The sequence below is a fragment of the Tachyglossus aculeatus genome, chromosome 19 (genome assembly GCF_015852505.1).
Source record: "Tachyglossus aculeatus isolate mTacAcu1 chromosome 19, mTacAcu1.pri, whole genome shotgun sequence".
NCBI classification, from domain to species: domain Eukaryota; kingdom Metazoa; phylum Chordata; class Mammalia; order Monotremata; family Tachyglossidae; genus Tachyglossus; species Tachyglossus aculeatus.
In genome coordinates, this window is record NC_052084.1 from 32623393 (window position 1) to 32644240 (window position 20848).

At 40.7% G+C, this 20848-nt stretch overlaps 1 protein-coding gene across 2 annotated transcripts in view; it reads right to left on the minus strand.

Annotated features, from left to right (window-relative positions):
- RNGTT (RNA guanylyltransferase and 5'-phosphatase) overlaps nt 1-20848 on the minus strand; it is a 249998-nt gene that overhangs the window by 221508 nt on the left and 7642 nt on the right. For both annotated transcript variants that reach the window (XM_038761118.1, XM_038761117.1), the window contains exons 5-8: nt 18396-18471; nt 15150-15390; nt 12157-12266; nt 11153-11254 (exon numbers count right to left, since the gene is read on the minus strand). In XM_038761118.1, the coding sequence (XP_038617046.1) occupies nt 11153-11254; nt 12157-12266; nt 15150-15390; nt 18396-18471 (529 nt within the window). The remainder of the gene's footprint in view (nt 1-11152; nt 11255-12156; nt 12267-15149; nt 15391-18395; nt 18472-20848) is intronic.

Here is a 20848-nt window from a genome sequence, read left to right on the forward strand (position 1 = left end):
AGCTACTGTAGATAGCATGAAAGACAAGTTTACTGTACCTATTACAAGCAACTGACATTTTAACAATTATTACAACAATTATTTCTATGTTTAAGCAAACAAAAGGTTTGGCCCATACACTGATTTCTAAAATAATTTCCGAACTACAAATTCCAAATTAAACACAACTCTCAATCAATCAATCAATCGTATTTATTGAGCGCTTACTGTGTGCAGAGCACTGTACTAAGCGCTTGGGAAGTCCAAGTTGGCAACATATAGAGACAGTCCCTGCCCAACGGTGGGCTCACGGTCTAAAAGGGGGAGACAGAGAACAAAACCAAACATACTAACAAAATAAAATAAATAGAATAGATATGTACAAGTAAAATAAATAGAGTAATAAATGTGTACAAACATATATACATATATACAGGTGCTGTGGGGAAGGGAAGGAGGTATCTCACCTGAGGTTACTCACAAAACGTTAAAACAGTTATATAAACCAGAATCATGTTAACCCAAGGGCATTTCAACCTTGATTATCCCTGGAAATATTTGATTCCCTCGGTGAACCCAGATCTCAGCGTGTGTAAGTAAATCTTAACCTCCAATTGTTTGCACCTTTTAATGAATCTGGTGCAGTCACTGCACTCTGAGATTTCATAGAAGGGTTCTAAGAATGCTGTCTCCAACAGCCAGACTATTCCCTGAACTACTACTGACAGGGGACTCAATAAAGTAGACATCAGCAATGACGGGGCAGAAGAAACAAAAGATGCATACCATACTGTTGCATATCAAGCCCAGCAAATCTCTATTGGAGGAAACTACTTGGCTCCCTGATATTACCTGGTCAGTTGGTCTGCCTTGCTTCCTGCCGTGCTACCTCTATAGAGAAGCTTAATCTGCTCCTAGACTTCACCACCTACTAACGCTGGCTGGTGCACTGGACTCATCCTCATCATCAATCATATTTATTGAGCGCTTACTGTGTGCAGAGCACTGTACTAAGTGCTTGGGAAGTACAAGTTGGCAACATACAGAGACAGTCCCTACCCAACAGTGGGCTCACAGTCTAAAACTCCTTTCCCCCACTGGGGTCTTCCATTTCGCCAGACCGCCGCTGACTTCTCACCAAGTTTCAATCACCATCCTGCGCCACCCAACCTCATCTTTCCACTTAACTACCCAATTCCGGGATTCCGCGTTTTAATATGCTAACTCCAAGAATTGACCACACTGGACCTGACTGTATTTTCTCTACCCCAGAGTTTAGCACAGTTCTTGGTAAGTGCTTAACGTATACCATAGTTACTATCATTATTCTAAGGCCCAAAATAGGCTGCGCTTCAAGTCATCTAGTTTCTGGATGTAAATTTATTTAAATATTTCAATGATTTTACCTCAACTGCAATCACAGGTTTTATTAGGAGAATAATAGAGATTGCATATGCCATGTTAACATAAAGTACAAAGCTGACTCATTTTAGAACAAAAAGTTATAACCAGCGCTTAGTATAGTGCTTTGCACATTGTTAAGCGCTTAATAAATGCCATCATTATTATTATTATTAAGTCATACTTCTTACAGACTTCATACAGACTGAGCCCCTTCCTTCCTCTCCCCCTCGTCCCCCTCTCCATCCCCCACATCTTACCTCCTTCCCTTCCCCACAGCACCTGTATATATGTATATATGTTTGTACGTATTTATTACTCTATTTATTTATTTAACTTGTAAATATCTATTCTATTTATTTTATTTTGTTAGTATGTTTGGTTTTGTTCTCTGTCTCCCCCTTTTAGACTGTGAGCCCACTGCTGGGTAGGGACTGTCTCTATATGTTGCCAACTTGTACTTCCCAAGCACTTAGTACAGTGCTCTGCACACAGTAAGCGCTCAATAAATACGATTGATTGATTCTTCATCTTCCATGTTCTTTACAGCAAGGCCAGTGGTATATTTCTAGAAAGCTGAATCTTGAGAGAACTCTTTAACTATAAAAATTCTACCAGTCTTGAAAGAGCACACTAGGAAACCTGATTTGACTATCCAGACCTAAAAATGAATTAGCATAAATGATGGGACTAAGTTTGTGTTGAATCTTGGATAGCTTACGACTAACAGCTTGAACAATATTAAATTTCATTGTTCAATGGTATAGGAGGATTTTCAAAACCAGGTTTATTTCATACTTTCTTGAAAAATTACGCTCACACTTCCTAAACTCTCCTTGCTTATAGTCTCCTCTACGTAGGACAGGAAAAATTCTAAAAAAAAAAACCTTATGTTCCGTCTTTCACCAAATGAATAGGAAATGAATTAGACAAGAATTGCAGCATACGCTATAAAAATGAGATTTTTGCAAAAAAAAAAAGCAGACATAAAATGAATATGGTTGTACTTAGTTAAATGCATTGAACTGAACTCCCTGGGACAAATCTGAGAGTAAACAACTTTCAGCCCTAAAGCACTATACAAATTGATATTCATTTTGTGACAACCTACCGCTTATTCTAATGAGGCTTAACTTCATTAGTTGCAGCCTCCGGATTTTGCATGTGATGTCCTCCCATGAAAACACAAAAGGCTTGTTACAGTTGCCAAGGAAAGCAGATCGATTTATAAACTGACAGTCTGTGTGTCAAAGTGGATGTGTGCAGAAGTTCATATACATGTGGAAGGAAAGATGTTCTTTAATTGATTAGAAATGTTAATAGCAGGGTGTGATAGTACCTCTATAATGGGTTCTCTTGATAGCAACTACAAAAGAATAAACACAAGCCGACTGTTTTTTTTGAACGTGCCCCGCTTCAGCCACACAAAAATTAAATAGATGACTTTTTATAAATGGCATTTCCCATTTCACCCAGCCTACCGTTTCTAAACCCTGTGCTTCTTTTGAATGCTCCTCAAGCACCTAATCCAGTGCTCTACAGCATGGGCACTCAATAAATCTCATAGGCATTGATATACTGGATTCCAATCCAGCTCTCTAGGGAATGTGCCTGTTTGCTGTTGTATTATACTCTCCCAAGCGCTTAGTACAGTGCTTGGCACACAGTTAGTACTCAATAAAGACGACTGAATGAGTGAATTAATAGTCGTGACTGCTATTCTGTTATGTCTGCTAATGCAATAAATCTGAGACATCCTGAGCTCCAGTTCCTGTGTAGATTCTGTCTTCATAACAATTCCCACATCAACCCTTAAAACACAAATAGGTAGCAAGCTCCATTCAATTTCTTGTCAATCATTAGCCTTACAGATCCAAGAAACCGTCACTTCTCCTTCCCAGGTTATTAGGGCTCTTTCTCTACTGTATCTAATCGTAGTTGATGAGTTTCTACTTGTGTTTGTTTGTAGAGTCAATCTATGGCATTTATTGAGTGCTTACTAGGTGCAGAGTGTTCGGGAGAGTGGGAGACTAGAGTAGGAGACAGATAATATAATTATAGATGAGGGTGTACATAATTTTCGTGGAGTTGGGTGAACATCAAAATGCTTAAGGGGTGTACATACAAGTGCATAGGTGATGCAGAAGGGGAGGGGAAACGAGAGCTTAGACAGGGAAGGCCTCTTGGAGGAGGCATGATTTTACTCTAGTGGGGCTAAATTTTGAGACTACATCATTGCTTTCTGGTCTGCTTAGTACAGTGGTCTGCATACAATAAATGCTCAATAAATACACTGATTGAACGATTTGGAGAAACAGAAAACGTTTTCTCAAAAACCCCAAACCCCCACAATTCAACAAAACAAAGGATCCAAATTTCTTTCATGTGGGACCTACTGGATACCTTGTAAATATAGGAAATATTTAAGTCACACAACTCAACCCAATTCAACCAGAAAAATAAATCTTAGCTAAATATAGTACGCTGCAAGGGCACCAAAAGGAACTGCTCCAATACTAGTCTTTTCCAAAGACAGGCATCAGAAAAACATTTATATAAACCAGAATCATGTTAACCCAAGGGCGTTTCAACCTTGATTATCCCTGGAAATATTTAATTCCCTCGGTGAACCCAGATCCCAGAGTTAAAAATCAAATCTTAAACTGGATTCCAGGTTCTTTCAGTAACACTTGGGTTTGAGTTTCACTGATAAAGCAGAACTACACCTATTCCTATCCCTGCTCAATTAGCTGAATTTTCTGGATCTCATTTCCACCTAGACAATGGAGACAGCAGGATTCACCAAAACATGGGACACAGTCTTAACACTTCAATTAAAAATTCCTCTTGGAAACCTAAGCCACCTGCTTTTGGACTTCTTTGCAAAATAGACCATAGATCATTTTTTTGACTATTGATACACTTTCCAAACAAGTGCTCTAATATTCCATATCTCTCAGACTTTCCATGTTTAAATCAGTGATTGTTAGTTGCTCCCTAACGTTGATACACTAATTCTCTGAAGATTCCAGATGAATAATGTTCAGGCCAGGCAATCTATATTATTATTTAAATTGAAAGAATATACTCATAAAATCTCAAGACACACTGACAAGCACACATATATATCATTAAGCCTTAAATGCCCCCGAAAATATGAGCATGCATATTTCTCGAGCAATTTCTCATTTGCTTTCTATCAATTATAATGACATGATTTCCATTAACTACTAATTGTCCATTCTCCTTTCTATTCCTATCCTCCCCCACTGTTAACATATTTATAAAAGTAATGTTATTTTCTTTACCCCCTATAGACAGTTCTCACATTTTGCTCTGAGTATTGTCTTTTTTTCCTCTACTCTCACATCCACACTTAGTCACACTCCTGAACATATTAAAATCCTACATAGTAAAAATCCAGAAGATGGAAATCTTCAAGATCTGGTTTAGTCCAAACCTCAGGAGACAAGCAGGTTTCACCTGGCTAATTTAAATGTAAGCCCAGGAAGTTAATTTGGGGGAAAGACACAGAAGTGGGCAACGAAGAGTAAATCCCCTTTTCCTCGGGGATTTAAAGACTGAATGTAGGAGAGCTCCTGTGGTACTCAAATTGGCTCTGACAAAACCTCCTGTAAGATGAGCCCTGAAACCTGAAAAGGAGAGTTCTGCTGAAAGCTAAAGAACAATGTGAACCCTAATTTGCCTGAGGGCCCGCTGTATTCCTGGCCTAAACTCCAGCTGGCTCCAGTCCTTGAGCCAATTCTTCTAGCTCCAGGGAAGTCAGGATTGGACTTGGGAATTCCTCTCTGACCCCTAGCCAAAGTCCTAGTTGAGTCTCTGGATTTCCCAGGCAGTGCAATATTCAGACCAACCCAGCAGCAGGATCCTTTGGCACAGTGATCACAGGATACGGAAAATAGGAGACAGAGATTAAGGGAGACCACAGTAGGATGCTTCCAACCTAACCCTCTTCACCCACACTTGTTTATGATGAACCTGAGCCCTAAAGGATCTAATTCCCAATTTTCCTGTCAACTCAGTGACTTAGAAGACCCATTATGAAAAAAATCAAAGCATTTTCAATAGAGGAAAATTCAGGTATTATGGGGCATTGTGACCAGGTCCCCTAGGACAGTGTGTTTCAGAAAATGGGGGAGGAGAGAGTCTAATCATTCCCTGCCCCTCCAAGAAGCCAACTACGGTATTTGATGTAGCCCTGAAAATGAGAGGAGAAAATAAAAACTAAAACCTCCACCCATGGAGGGGAGGGGGCTGCTGGAAATGAGGCCCCCACTCTAGCTCTTTCCACAGACCAAGAGCATCTTTTCATAAGTTAGCCATGAGGTGGAGAAGAGAGTGGTCCAGTAGCAGGTTTAATGGAGAAAGCACGCGTCTGGGAGTCAGAGGACCTGGGTTTTACTCCCAGCTCTGCCACCGGGCTGCTGTGTGACCTCGGGGACGTCACTTAACTTCTCTGGGCCTAATTTCCTCATCTGTAATCCGGAGATCCGATTCCTGTTTATCTCTCTCCCCCTTAGACTGCGAGCTCCATGGTGGACAGAGACTATGTCCTACCTGCTTATATTGTATCCATCCCAGCACTTAGTTCAGTGCCTGGCACATAGTAAATGCTCAACAGAAACCACAATTATTAATAAGGGTATCTTCTTGAGTTTCCATACTAGTAAGAGCCTAATGACAGACCCAGAAGTTTGCACAAGGGTGCTGATTGGGCAACCGGGGCTGCTATGACTTTATTCTACTACCAGCCTGCACTGACTCTGACTTTTGAGTCTCCTTGATGTGACAGCAGAATTGGGAGTAGACTAGCACAAAAATGCAATACATCAAGCAAGCACGCACGAGCCCAAATAATGGTCCGATTTTTGTGATCGCAACTCCTTCAGTGTTAAGTTGGTAACCCAAACAGTTTGAAGCCAGTGGTGTGTATGTGTGTTTGGGGAAGGAGAAGGTTGCTGCAGGGCAGATGTGTGGAGGGGATGAGCCCACGCTAGAGAGCAAAATTTCTATTGGACAATTCTTGTCAAAAATTATTCCTGGCAACTTTAAAATCGGTCATCACTTCTAACTGAACTATCCTCATTTTAAATATTCTTAGTATTCTTCAGTGGCTTGGGAGGTGGCCAGACCTCAACTGAGGGTTTTTAATGAAACATTTAACCTTGAAAAGATCAAATAAAGTATTTCTCACCATTAAAGTGCATCACGAAACTTTTCTTTGAAATAAAGCTGAGCACCATATGCTAAACTACACACTGTTGAGTTTCTTTGCACCTACTGTGAGATAAATACTTCTAAATTAATTTGGGATGCTCTAGCCTAAATAACCCATTCCTGCTTCCTTGAATCATGGTGAAGCCCTGAGGTGATAGGACCCACAGAGTATTTTTTTCAGAACTCTTTGTGTGATACTTGGATATGTCATTTCAACAACAATTATAGTAGATTCCTAATTAATTTATCCAAGTAGAATACTCAAAAAGGTTTCTTCCATGGTTACAGTATTCATTTCTGTAAAATCAACTTAACCACAACTAATTTAGGAAATCTCCTATAATACACTTTTGGCTGTATGATTCAAACAGATGTCTGTCTAATTTTGCCATATGTACTGTTCCTGTTAATAGAGTAATCAATCTGTGACAATCACCTCACTAACCTTAGAAAGTCTGCTGGGTCACGGCCTATCATTTTCGTTCTCTATGTGAATGTGCTCTCTGATATCCTTTTATCTATATGCTTCATCTACATTTGGAAGTTATTTCAGACAACAAAAATCAAGTCAGCTTCTGGGTTACTAGATATGTATCTTTTAAGAAGTCTTTCAACTTCGAGTTACCTTTCCTGTCTGCTTCTATGGTGCCAATTTTATTAAACCAAAGGAAAATACTTGTGCTGCAGGATATCCAAAATGGAGAGAAATCCAAATACAAACAAACTTTTTCTAGACTGTACAGGGTGGGATTATTTTGTTGACATCTTTAGTGAATTTAAGGGTAAGTGAGAAACTTAACTGACCTTCTGAAAAAGAAGACACCTTTCGTTCTCCTATTCTCAGGTGGTCAAAATGTAAAATGAGATTTCACACAGCAAGCTTCAAAATATGAAATAACCAGCTTGAGGAAACAAATTCTGTCCAGGAGAACAGTGCTGTACATCTCCTAGTGAATCACTTAGTTCTTTTAATTGTTCCTCTTAAAGAGTCCAGACTCTTAACAAGATATTAGAGAAGAAGCATGGCTCAGTGGAAAGAGCCTGGGCTTTGGAGTCAGAGGTCATGGGTTCAAATCCCAACTCTGCCACTTGTCAGCTGTGTGATTTTGGGCAAGTCACTTAACTTCTCTGTGCCTCCGTTACCTCATCTCTAAAATGGGGAAGAAGACTGTGAGCCCCCCGTGGGACAACCTGATCACCTTGTAACCTCCCCAGCACTTGGAACAGTGCTTTGCACATAGTAAGCGCTTAATAAATGCCATCATTATTATTATTATGTTACTGCAAGCACATTCTTACTGAACTTCAGGGTGCCTTAGATAAGCATTTGCTAATCTAAAAAATAAAATACACTGAAACAATCTGGTTTAAAAAGTGTGTTTGTACTTTCCTAAAATGTTCTTTAAAATTTGTTACTGTGTTTGTGTATTAGAGAATGCAAATACTCTCTAATACACTAAGTAAATTATTCTTTCAGGTAAAAAATAATTTCTCATTCCTACCTTTTGACCCATGTCCTCACAATCTTCCCCTACTCCATGTCGTTTTCCTCCTTCCTCCCACCAAAAACTGGCAATTTAATATCTAGGTTTACTACCATTTCATTTTTCAGGAGTGACATTTAACTTAGTTTGTGCAACGAATATCTTTGAGAAAAAAATCCATCTCCTACAGTACATTGAGAAGGATGGTATTCTTTTACCACTCTTCCATAATTATGTTATTACTAAGATCTCCTATTCCGAATCCTACCTTTCATTTTCTTAAATTTCTAACATCTAATCTTCTATTCCTTTTAGCCTCTGTAAAAATAAACAAACTGAAATTCTTCTCCACCATTCAGAAGATTGTGTACCATCCTTGTAGGATTCTCTGTGCTACTGCAAGGAAAATACAAAGCCTTTCCGCTTTCTTTCTGAATCGGACGTGGCTTCTATGGCTTTCTTCATTACAAATCACCAATTAAACTAGCTTATTCCTTCTTCCCCACTGGTAGCAGCGTTCTTTTCAAAATCGCCTTTCATATCACTGGTCACACTGCTATGCCTTCTGCCTTCCGGCCTGTTCACACTCTAACTTGTCAAAAGAACAATGTCCTTTTATTGTGGATGTCTAGACTGATTAAGCACAAATAACTGCCAGCCTAGAAAGAGATGACTAGATCAGTACTGGGGGACGAAATGATCTTGCTCACTGCTTGACTACATTTTTCAATTTAATCTGATTAGAACCATTTCAAAATACAATTTCTGGAAATCTCCTATTTAGTACCAAATAATTATGATCGTAAAAATTGCCAAATTAAAAGACATGCCTCAGCAGGCAAAGAGAGATGTGAATTTTGAACTGCGCAAGAGGAATAGGTACCTGACCACAGACACATCCTAGTTGGGCAGAGGAAGACAATGAGGACCCGAGTTGTATTTTCCTGAAGGAAATATCACGGTTTAGTTAACTCGGTTCAGATCTGAATTGACAGACTTTTGAAAAAGGTAGCAAAGTTTACTGGAAAAAGAGTGGGTTTGGGAAACCTGGGGTTTTACCTTAGCTCTGCTACTCCTATACTGTATGACCTCGGGTAAATTACTTAACCTCTCAGTGCCACTGTTTAATCATCAGAATAATGAGGATAATAACACCTTCCCCTCCCTATCTCACAGGGCTGTTGGGAGGATAAATTAAATTAACTGGGTGAAAACACAATAAAAAAAATCAAGCGCTGCATAAATTCACAAGTTTGACTGCAGGAAAATCCCAAACCATGCAGGAGAGTTTCCAAAATTGATGTTTTTCATCTATCCTATTAGCTCTTTCTATACTTGGGAAATTAAGGTCTCAAGAAATTAATACTACAGGGTTAGCTCAAGTTTACCAAAAGATTAGAAAGATATGTCTTTTTTTTAAGATAATGCTTTAATTCAGAATTTATCTTTTTGTTCCTGAAAAAGTGGCATTTTAAAGTTGATGGAGTTCTTAATTCTTTGCTGCTACATTATCTTTTTAGTGTTTTCATTTTGTACTTGCTCCCTGGGGTACACTGCCTTTTCCTTACTCAGAGCAGAATATATTAAACACTGTTATTTCTAGAGAGCTAACCCACTGATAGAACAGTAACGGCCTAGAAAAGTATAGCTTCCTAGAATACTAGCCATTAGATATTAGGGAGAGACATAAGTGTTATGAAAAATTCAAACAAGCTTGAGAAAATAAAAATTTCAAAATATACATACACATTCACATGGACTCTGTAATTATCTGAATCAAATTATATTATGGCAATGTAACGCTGTCTCTTTTGATTCCATATCTGCCCCCAAAGTGAAAGCTGTTGATGAAACGATTTTCTAAAATGCATTTTCAAGACTCTGCTCCCTGTGGAGGACACATTAGAGTCAATCAAACAATGGCATTTAGTGTGGTGAGCATTGTAGAAGAGCTTGGGAAAGCAAAGCACAATAACAGTTGGTGGACATGATCTCTACCCACAAGAGGCTTACAGTTGGTTCAAATATCCAACCAGTCTCTAAAATGGGTTGACCGTGAGCAGAATGACCTGAATTGTTTTGAGAGAGATGCTCCAAGGGGCAGGGCTGCGAACAGCTGGGAAACAACAGCGGATCGGCCAATTCTGCTGGCAACAATCAGGAATGGGGTCTAAAGCTTCAGCAAAGCATTTTAATTGGAGTTAAATGGGACCTGCAAATGGGGCCTGCAGCCCCCAACTCGGGAGGCAAGCAATTTGGGTCATGTAAGCAGTGCAGAGAGATACCTTTATCATCTTAAATTTCAAAAACACTAAAAAAAAAAGATATACTTTTCAGTACCTTTTGAAACAAAATGAAAGAATACTCAATTAGGCAGAACCCAGCTGGAGGGTACAGTGCTGGTTCCAGGAGATTGGCAGCACTCAAACTATACCTGATAATTACAATATGGATCTCTTCCTGGATAAAACGTGATTCCACATTCTGTAGCAGAACCAATTAATGCCATCACCAAGCAGAAACAACAGTAAACAGAGTGAACTAATCTTGTAAATTGAGGAAATTGTAGTAACTCAGGAACACACAACTTGAAATCAGAAATTGGGCAAAATGGATACATTGGAAATAATTAAAAGAAAGGACATTTGTGAAAGATTGAGATAAACCAGTAACGACATACAACTGGAACCAGGGATTTCAAACTGGGACCAAATGGAAAAACCAACCATTTTCGACACTGAAATTGACAGTTCCTCATTTAACTTCTAGCAAAGGCCAATATTGATAATTGATAATTGTATCAATAGACAGAATAGGCATAACAAAAAGTACAATAAGTATTTAGCATTTACCCTATAGCAAGAATTCAGCAAAAAATATGACATTTGAACAGCACCAGCCTTTAAATAGTTTTAGAAGACCTGAAGCATGTCTCCCGAGTGTGCAAAGGCAGAAATTTCCACTCCCCGGAGTGCAACCCTGCCCCATGGCAAAGCAATCTGCTCTGAGGGTCAGGGTGAATTGTGTAATTTTTCTGAAGTCAAACTTACCGAGTGCCATCTGCTTTCCAGCTTACTTTATATGGCTTCTGCTCTAAAAATTTAATATTTTGCTTGTCCATGGAAACCGGCTGTGCTCCAGGGAATCCAGACCTAGAAGAAGAAAAAATATTATTGTTTTATGGCAGGTATCCATTCAAAGCAATTCATTTCTTACATCAATCTTGCGTGAGTCACATTTTCCTTGCAGCATACTAGATCTGCTATAAGGTCAATAACATGATTGTTAACACGATTTTCTGATAGTTATTCCCTTAACGGCCAATGGTAACATTTTAAAATACAAGTTATGAAGAGTTCCATTTTAGAGACGGAGCCTGTTCCTCTTAAAGGTAAAATTCTGAACTACGAATACCCATAGGCTAGGTGGCAAGGGCAGGTTTGTTAACATATTTTGCTTTGTGGGGGTGGGGGGAAAGGAAAACTCTGATAATATCCAATATAAGCAGCCAGTTTGGTGCAATTCAAGCTAGGCCTAGAAGAAACAAAAAAGTGTACAAGTCAAGATTGAGGTACACTGGTGGGAAATACCACAGTGCTATACATATAACTGAAGCTATTAGATCTTCAAACTATGTTCTAAGCACTGCCCTAAGTGCTGTAGTAGATGCAAGTTAATCAGGCTGGATACAGTCCCTATCTCACACAGGATTCACAGTTTAAGAAAGAAAATGTTTTCAGAAAATTATTTCTCACTGATCCACCAGATATTCACACAGTAATCCAAGGGAAACTTTTGCTTAATTCTTAACAGTGAACAATCCTGTTTTTTCCAAGGCCACGATAACTCCTTTAACAGCTTTGATGGTCATCAAATCATGCTCAGCTACTACAATGGTTTCTTAAGACAAACCTTTCTTTAACATTCATTTTGCAGGCTACTTCTTTCGAATGCAAGGGGTAAAAGAGAAAGCTTTGAAGTATGAGATTACTGTAACATATAAACCAGCATCAAGGAGGGTTGAACAAGGAAAAAGTTCTTTAAGGTTCATTACCCTTCCCAGGCACAGAACTGATGACATTTTTGTTGTATCTCTCCTAACTTAGGTTGAGTTGTTACTTGGGTTACACCTTTAACAGACACACCTTCCAAGAAAATGGCACCCTATGAATAAAAACACAAAAGAAAGAAAAATATGCGATTAGAATACGACCCACAGAGCCATACAGATAGAAAAGAGTTAGACTCAATTCTCTGCCTCTGAGCAAGGTTGTATTTAGCCCATTCCAGAAGACAGAAGTTCATCTTTCCTTACAAATCTCACAGGGACTCCCTCTGAATCACAATCAAGAGAAAATTACTGCGGTAATCTTCCCCAATACCTCACAATCTCTATATAGGTATTAAAATGTACAAATAAACTTCATTTATATATTCAATTCAGGTGCTTAAAATGTCCTATAGACATTAAAGAAAAACCTACCTTTACAAAAGTATTCAAAAGTAGGTGGGGATAGTTCTTTGGTGGGAAGAATACTGTGGTCCTGTTTCGTGCAAGGCCAAATTATACCAAAACATAGAACGCCGCATTCTATAGCAATCAAAAAGCATTTCAGAATTCCAGTTATCTACTTGAATGTATAGCATCTAGTCACATTTATTGAGTGCTTACTGTATGCAGAGCACTGCACTAAGTGCTCGGGATAGTATAACAAATTCCCTGCCAATGACGATATCCAATGCACCTTAGGAAATAATTGTACAACAATATCTTAAGACCAGCTTCATCTCCTACTATTTCTATTAAACACGGCATATGGTAAGATGATCTACAACACAACTAGAAATGTATACCTAATTTTAATCTTGAAAAACCTGAAAACAAGCTAGGGCTTGGTATTTCTCCCAAACATTCATAGCTCCTCGGCTCAAGCAAAAAATATGTGATGAATTCAGTCAATGATAACGCCAGGGCACTCTCATCACACCCGGCAGATTTTGCACATTCGGTTATATATCTTAATGAAAATATGTTTACTTGCCCCCAAAGGTAATTACCGTAAAGTGGCATTCATAAATTAAAATGATAAATAAAATCCAGAGACACCATGGCCTTTTCTGTTCCTGTTTTTGGTTGTGCCACTTGAACATACACCAGACTTTTATGGGAAAGAAATGAACAGTGACACAGGAAACAGCCTCGGTAAAGGTGGCATGCACTGATTATACATAAAACACCTGCTACCATTCTTCAGTTGCCACCAGCTTCCTGATCGGTAATCAAATGTTTCCATTTCAGTGTCAATTACAGCAAATGCTGGGAAACTGTAGCATTGTGCTCAAGTGCTTTATACACACATCCATCTTAACATTAGCATTTTTACTCTAACAAATAATGGTTATCTGACATCGACTCTCCAGGACGGGCAATGCCATTTTGGGTATCTTGCTTTCCCAGCTCATAAATAAGGTGCTTGTAAGAGGAGGCAGAAGAAAGCTCTTGGAAGATTTTCTCCTGGTAAATATTGAGTGCTCCATGGAAACTACCCAACTGTGGGAAATTACTGTCTGCAAACAAACCTCATGCGGAAGCAGGATCCTTGCACTTAAAATGTTCCTATAGTAGGTGAAAGAGATCCTTGGCTGAAACAAATAGGACACGGGCCAAATGAACAACCCTGAACCACTAATTACTCCAGGAAATATGTGCCTGAACAGCTAGCCTATCTCGGATTGAACTCATTAACCATATTCAGTCCATAAATAAGACAATCGTGAAGGGCATCGCCCTTGTCTAATGAGAGACTGTGAAAGAAAGGAAAATGTTATTGTCGCTGGAGCACTCTTCCCGAAACAGGCAGGAGGGAAAAGAATAAAAGGGAAAAATGAAATCTAAATTAGAGAAGCCGCTGAGATTCATGGTGATTTATTACTGATAAATAATGTAAACGAACATAAACAAAACTAACAATCAAAAGGATTCTTCAACCCGATTTTTTTCCCCCAAATACAAATCTTCAAGTTAACCACCAGCCCCAATTAAAGTGCCTGTCGTCGGCTCTGAGATAGTTCGAACCACTACAATGTAGATAATAAGCCCGTAGTAGCGAGGCACCCCAAACATACAAGAATTTCAAAAGCCGACCACTGGACGTTACTTCATTTGGAAACTGAGCACCCGGGTAGTTTACCCTACAAAACAACGATGGCGAGTGGAGGCCAAATAGCTGCCATGAGATCTCCACCACTTTTCATGAGTCCAGCAAATTCCAGTGCTCACGCTGCCACTTCGGACAGGAGCCTGCCCGGACAAGGCCGAGCCCCGGAGGTCAAGAGTCTATACTGACCCGAAACCCAGCCTGTTCCAGCTGATTTCGTTTGGGGTTGAAAGAAGTAGACGTTGGTGTGAGGTGCGGCATCCGTGCCCAGTTGTGTCTGCGGGATCCAGGGATTTCTGTGGAAGCTAAACACCTCCGGAATGATCGGGGGCAAAGCAACGTTCGGTCTAGATGTTTACCAGAAACTAGTGTCGTCCTCCGGCCCCAGCCCCGGGCCTACACACTTCCTCACGGAAGTTAACGATAAAGACACCCGCCTGTCACAGAGGATACTAACCGCGTGAACCTGGCTACATGTCGGTGGAGCCAGAAGACCCCAGAATGAGCCACGACTGAGGATGGAGGCTGCCACGCTGGAAGGGGGGGGTCAGAAGAGGCAAACAAGCAACAGGAGTGATCTTCAAAAGCCACCACAGCGAATTAAGACAAAACAAAAATATAAGCTTGGCGATACCTAGGGACCTCAGGAGCAAGAAACAATTTTAAATCTCAATTTAAACCGCTTGGGATTTTTTTTTTAAGCATCAAAACCAGGGAACACATCTCATTTCCATGAGCCTCAGTCTTTTCTTGGGAGAGGACAAAAAGCGGAATAGTCAAGGCACTGCAGGTCAGAATATTAATGTTCAGAGAACAGTGGTCCGACTTCGGACTTAAACAAGTCCTAGATAATGTGCTAAAAATGAGACAAAAACACCCCAGGCTTTACCAGTTTTAGGCGCTCTTTTCTCCTTTTGCCAAAAGAAGAACTAGACCCAGGCTCTGATTCCTTTTTTCCATCTTCGTCTTCATCCTCATCTTCATCTTCTTCAAAGCACCAATCTGGCAACACAGGTGGGGGCGGCGCCTCCTCGACATCCCCGTAACGACGAAAAAGTTCTTTCAAATAATCACCCTTGTAGATTCCCGGTGGTCTGGCTTGGGCAAAGGTAGCCACTGCTGCTTCAATACTGGAGAGGAAAAGGGGAACACACATCATTTCTTGGCTGCTAAGAAATTATTCACAACAGAGTAATTACCTGTGAGGTTTTAGGGGAAAACTTAACTATTTACATCAGAGAAACACATATACAAAATTTGTGGTGTGAATCAATGTGGATGAAGGTTTTATCATCAACTGTCTTTTGCCCTTATTCCCTGGACTAAAGTTTTACTCCCGAGCTGCCTTGCTTAGATTCGGTTCACTACATCTTTTAACTCTTCTATTTCTAGTAATTACTTGTACAGGGCCAGTTTACCATTGAAAGCTCTGAGATCTGAAAAGTGAAGCTACAGTGACCGGGGTCACCCCAAATAAAAAATAACCAGGAACATCTAAATGAAAATGGGCTGAAAACAGATTAAGCCACTAACCCAAGATGTTAAAAAAAAAAAAAACACCTCACGGCAACAATATTATCAAGATTGCCAGGTACTCAAATACCCACTTAACGTACTTATATAGTTATTTGTAGAATATCAACTAAGTATCCACACAGCTTGGCAGAGAAGCATAAGCCCCATCCTATGAGAAAAACAGGGGACCTTCATTTGCACTGTGACAGGGTGCAAATGAATGTCATCTACTCAAAAGCAGTTGGGATTTGGACCCATTTAGTTTGAATATCCACATCCACATTGGAAGGGTGGTCACAAGAGCTGCTGGGGCCTGTTGGATAGAAATGCCCTTGATAAACCAGAATCCTGCCACATGTGGATTCTGTCCCCAATGTCAGCTGACACTTGGCAATGACTTTCGGACTCAACTTTGAACTCCAGTACCTCAAGTGTATTTTGATGGTGACGTACACAAATTCCAAGTCCTCTTCACAGAGTCAGTTCCCCCTCCCTGCGACTGGAAAGATATTCCTCGGGAATACCAGTCGGGATTTCTTCCAAATGACAGTGGAAGTCACCAGATTTCTAAAGTCCAGAATCCCCACCTTACAAGTACTGAGGAAGATGGGAGGGGAAAAAAAAATCCTTTTCCAACTATTTCAGGGTTCTCACACGACATCGCCCACATATGCAGGAGCCCTCTAGGGACTAGGCATTTCAGAAGACTCAGGGAAGGGAAGAGGTGCCTGAGGTTTGGGAAGTAATTCCTCAGAGAGCACTCAGACCCTGGCATTCTTGTGGTGATAGCATCCAGATCAGCTCTACCAGGGCTAGAGGTGTAGGGAGCATTCAGTTTCCTTAGGAGAAGCAGCGTGGCTCAGTAGGAAAGAGCACGGGCTTTGGAGCCAGAGGTCATGGGTTCAAATCCCGGCCCCACCAACTGTCAGCTGTGTGACTTTGGGCAAGTCACTTCACTTCTCTGTGCCTCAGTTCCCTCATCTGGAAAATGGGGATTAAGACTGTGAGCCCCACGGGGGACAACCTGATCACCCTGTAACCTTCTCAGCGCTTAGAACAGTGCTTTGCACATGGTAAGCACTTAATAAGTGCCATTATTATTATAGACAACTATGGTTCCATTCAGTCTCCATAGAAGACTATGCTTCCATGAGAAGCAGCATGGCTTAGTGGAAAGAGCCCATGCTTGGGAGTTGGGTTCTAATCCAGGCTCCGCCACTTGTCAGCTGTGTGACTTTGGGCAAGTCACTTAACTTCTCTGAGCCTCCGTTACCTCATCTGTAAAATGGGGATTAAGATGTAAGCCCCACATGAGACAACCTGATTACCTTGTATCCCCCCAGAGCTTACAACAGTGCTTGGCACATAGTAAGTGCTTAACAAATGCCATCATTATTATTACTCTCCCAAGCGCTTAGTCCAGTGCTCTGCACATAGTAAGCACTCAAATACCATTGATGATGATGATGACAGGAAGGAAGTGGTGAGACTCTGCGGTTCCTAATGAGGAGAGTTCTGGTAAGACTGAAGGAATAACACGGCTGAAGGTCACTGCAGGGGTGGGAGGCAGAGCTGACCAAATCATCAAAATAAGTGCCCAGGTATTCAGGGAAACAGCTGGGGCTGATATTAAGGTCTCCAGGGTAAAGACAGAGAATGAGGGAGCAGCTTTGGGCTGGAGAATGGGCCTATTATCTTGCCACCTGAGCCAGAGATCGCTTGACATTTTCTGATCTACCTTGGAGGAGATTCTCATTTGCTCATCAGAGAACAACAATGTCTCTTTCCTCAACAGTTTGAGGCAGCCAGAAGTTCCTTTTAAAAATAATATACAAATTCTGTTTGGCTCTTTCTTTGGAAAGGTGAAGGATGTTTATCTTTTCTTGTCAGACTAGGTTAAGCCGATTTTATCTCACACTGGCCGCATAAGCGATCAGAGAGTATGTTAACTGCAAAAGTAATCATCAACTGCAAACAGAGCCTTACTCCTACCTTCTAAATTTTTAATTGCAAAGAGCTTCCAACAGTCTAAACTCAAAATTCTATTTGGTTTTCAGTGGAATTGTCGCATACCAGATGTAAATTTGTACTACATACTGCTTTAGAAGAATTTAAAAATAAATGAAAGGAGCACACAGAATACAGCCTCAACCAAAAATTTTAGAAAGACCGTGCCATCACGTCAACTAGAAAAGCGGCACAGAACAGAAAATTTCAGCAGAGAAACACCATGGCCCGGTGGAAAGGAAACAGGATTGGGAGTCAGGGATCCTGGGTTCTAATCCCAGTTCTGCCACTTGACTTCTGTGTGACCTTGGGCAAATCACTTCACTTCTCTGTAACTCAATTTCCTCAACTGTAAAATGGGGATTAAATACCTGTCCTCCTTCCTACTCAGAATGTGAGCCCCAAGAGAGAGAGGGGCTGTGTCTGCCTTGATTAAGTTAGAACAGTGCTTGAAACGTAGTCAGTGCCTAACAAATACCATAATAACGAATTTAGTCACTGCTGGGCCAAACACTAAGGATATTAATATGATAAATAATGACACAAAAGACTGGAAAAACATTTCCAATTACTGAACACTTCTCCTTTATTAAAAATTTTAGAAAAGAATTACCTCCAGTCCATCTTCTCGACCAAAAAGGCACAAATAAGAAAACCGGTTCGATTGAAACCATGGGTACAGTGAACGCCTAGAAAACAAAAGCAACATTGTTTAATATTCATAAATCACTTCAGAAGCCATATCTTCTACATTAAAATGAGGAAACAAACTTTTAAAGAAGTAAAGCAAATGCTTGCTTACAATAGTTTGTTCCATCTGAGAATCATTAATGACATTTCTTTCCAACAAGACGTTCAATGAGCTATATACGGTTGAAATTTATACTCATGACCGGAAAGGGGTGTTGATTATTCAGAAAGGAGTCGCATAGAGCCTTTCGAGAGATAGGTCTTCAAAAAGTAGCTATAATTCTATTTATTCTGACAGTTCTGACACCTGTCTACATGTTTTGTTTTGTTGTCTGTCTCCGCCTTCTAGACTGTGAGCCCGTTGTTGGGTAGGGACCGTCTCTCCCTGTTGCCGACCTGTACTTCCCAAGCGCTTAGTCCAGTGCTCTGCACACAGTAAGCGCTCAATAAATACGACTGAATGCATGAATGAAAAAAAGTGAGAAGACACCACCTCATAATCACTTCCTTCAATTGTAGGCAAGAAGCTGGGGTCAGAACTGACAAGAACTTGTCTGATACTGAAGAAGCACAGGGTTGGTGAGGATATTTTCAGTGTGGGAGAAGGGTCTGAAGGTGGGAGTCATTTTTAGAGTGGAAGGAGACAGTATATGGGTCCTTTAGGAAAAGGTTACAAGAAAGGTGGGGAGCTTGAGAGGGCATGGGAAGAGATATTCTTCAAAGCGAAGAAACAGAATAAGTGTAGCCTATTGGGAAGAAAATAGATAGGGGAGTCCTGAGTTCAAATCCTGGCTCCATCCAGAAGGCACGGCGGGCTAGTGAAAAAGAGCAAAAGCTCAGCTCTGTTAACTGCCCTGCTGGGATGCCTCAAGGCAAGTCACTTAATCACCGAGTACCTCAGTTTCCTCACCTGCAGAACTGGAATAATACCTGCCTCTCCTTTCTTCGCACAAATATTGAGGGTTCACCGATGTGAAAGCGCTTTGGAAAAACAACTGAGCTTTGTAAATTTAGGGATTTATTATTTCTCAACCAGACCCACACCCACTTTTGGCCAGAAATAAAATGCCTCCAACAGCCAATAAATTCACTAGTGTATTTCCTGTCAGAAATTTACCACTGCTTAGGGCAGCAGAGAACAAAGAGAAAAATGGTCCCCGGCTTTGTGGAACCTTTAAGTGAACTACAGCCAAATACACACAAAGTATCCACATTAATTGGGTTAAAGTTCAAAATTCTTCTTGCCTGGAGAGAGGCTCTCAAAAATATAAAATGAGGCCACCCGTTTTACACCATTATCATTTCAATGGAATGTCAAAGATTCTCCCCAAAGCTATCATTTCAGCTTGGCACTATCTTCCTCAAATATTTTTAAAAACTAGAAGATTCACTATCTTTTTTAGAAAGAAAAAGAGTATATCAAATTTACTCAAATATTGGTACATTTCCCAATTTAAAAAAAACAACAACAGCGCTCCGTCGTTCTTTGCTAGGAGGCTAGTTCCATCTAGTGGCAAATAAATCACAGTTCACAACCAATTTAAAAGCACCATAATTTCACATCCCTTTGAACCCGCTATTTTATTCAAATGCATCTGCATTTACCAGATCATTTGTTAACTACAAGAAAAATACTGGTATACTTCCAGCAATCTGAATTTCACACAAGGGTATTCACTGAGCGCTTATTGGGTGCAGAGCACTGTACTAAGCTAGGTGCTTGGGAAACATCTTCCCAGACCCGGAGAAGAAGTTATTCTTCTCATTTATGTGGGGGAAATAATTCCAGCCCAGTGATTTCTCAAGTAATTCCCCATATGAGGCTACAGGGAAAGGAAAGAGGGAAAAAATAGAGGAATCCAGGCCAGATGGGTTCTTGGTCCGGGTGGGGGAAGGACACGCTCTGGGAATGAGAGACACCTGGGTTCTAGTCCCAGTTGCACCTGAAGCTGGCAAAGAGGGTGAGGACAGTTGCGTGTGTTTCACAATGGACTGCAACTCTCAGAACAAAAACTCTCAGAAATGAGAGAGGCGCCTCACAAGCCACTAGCACTAGAAGCAATTCCTCTGAGCAGGTTCTCAGCTCTAAGACCAAAGCTCATCCGTCTTTCCTGACGGGAGACTCCATCACCAAATGGGTCATGCAAGAATACAAGCTCCCAAAATGTGGCTTGCTTTCGACGTAAGCTGGTCTCCGTGAAGACTGAGACAGGGAACGAGTGAGACTACGGGAGAAGCCGGCAAGCAGCCTAACTCTGTTGGCCTCACCTCACCTTCCTGCTATTTTTCCCCAAGGCTACCCCGAGCCAGCTCTCTCCACAGCCTTCCCCTCGGCCCTTGAGAGAAGCAGCGGACAGGTAGATCGATAGGGCAGGA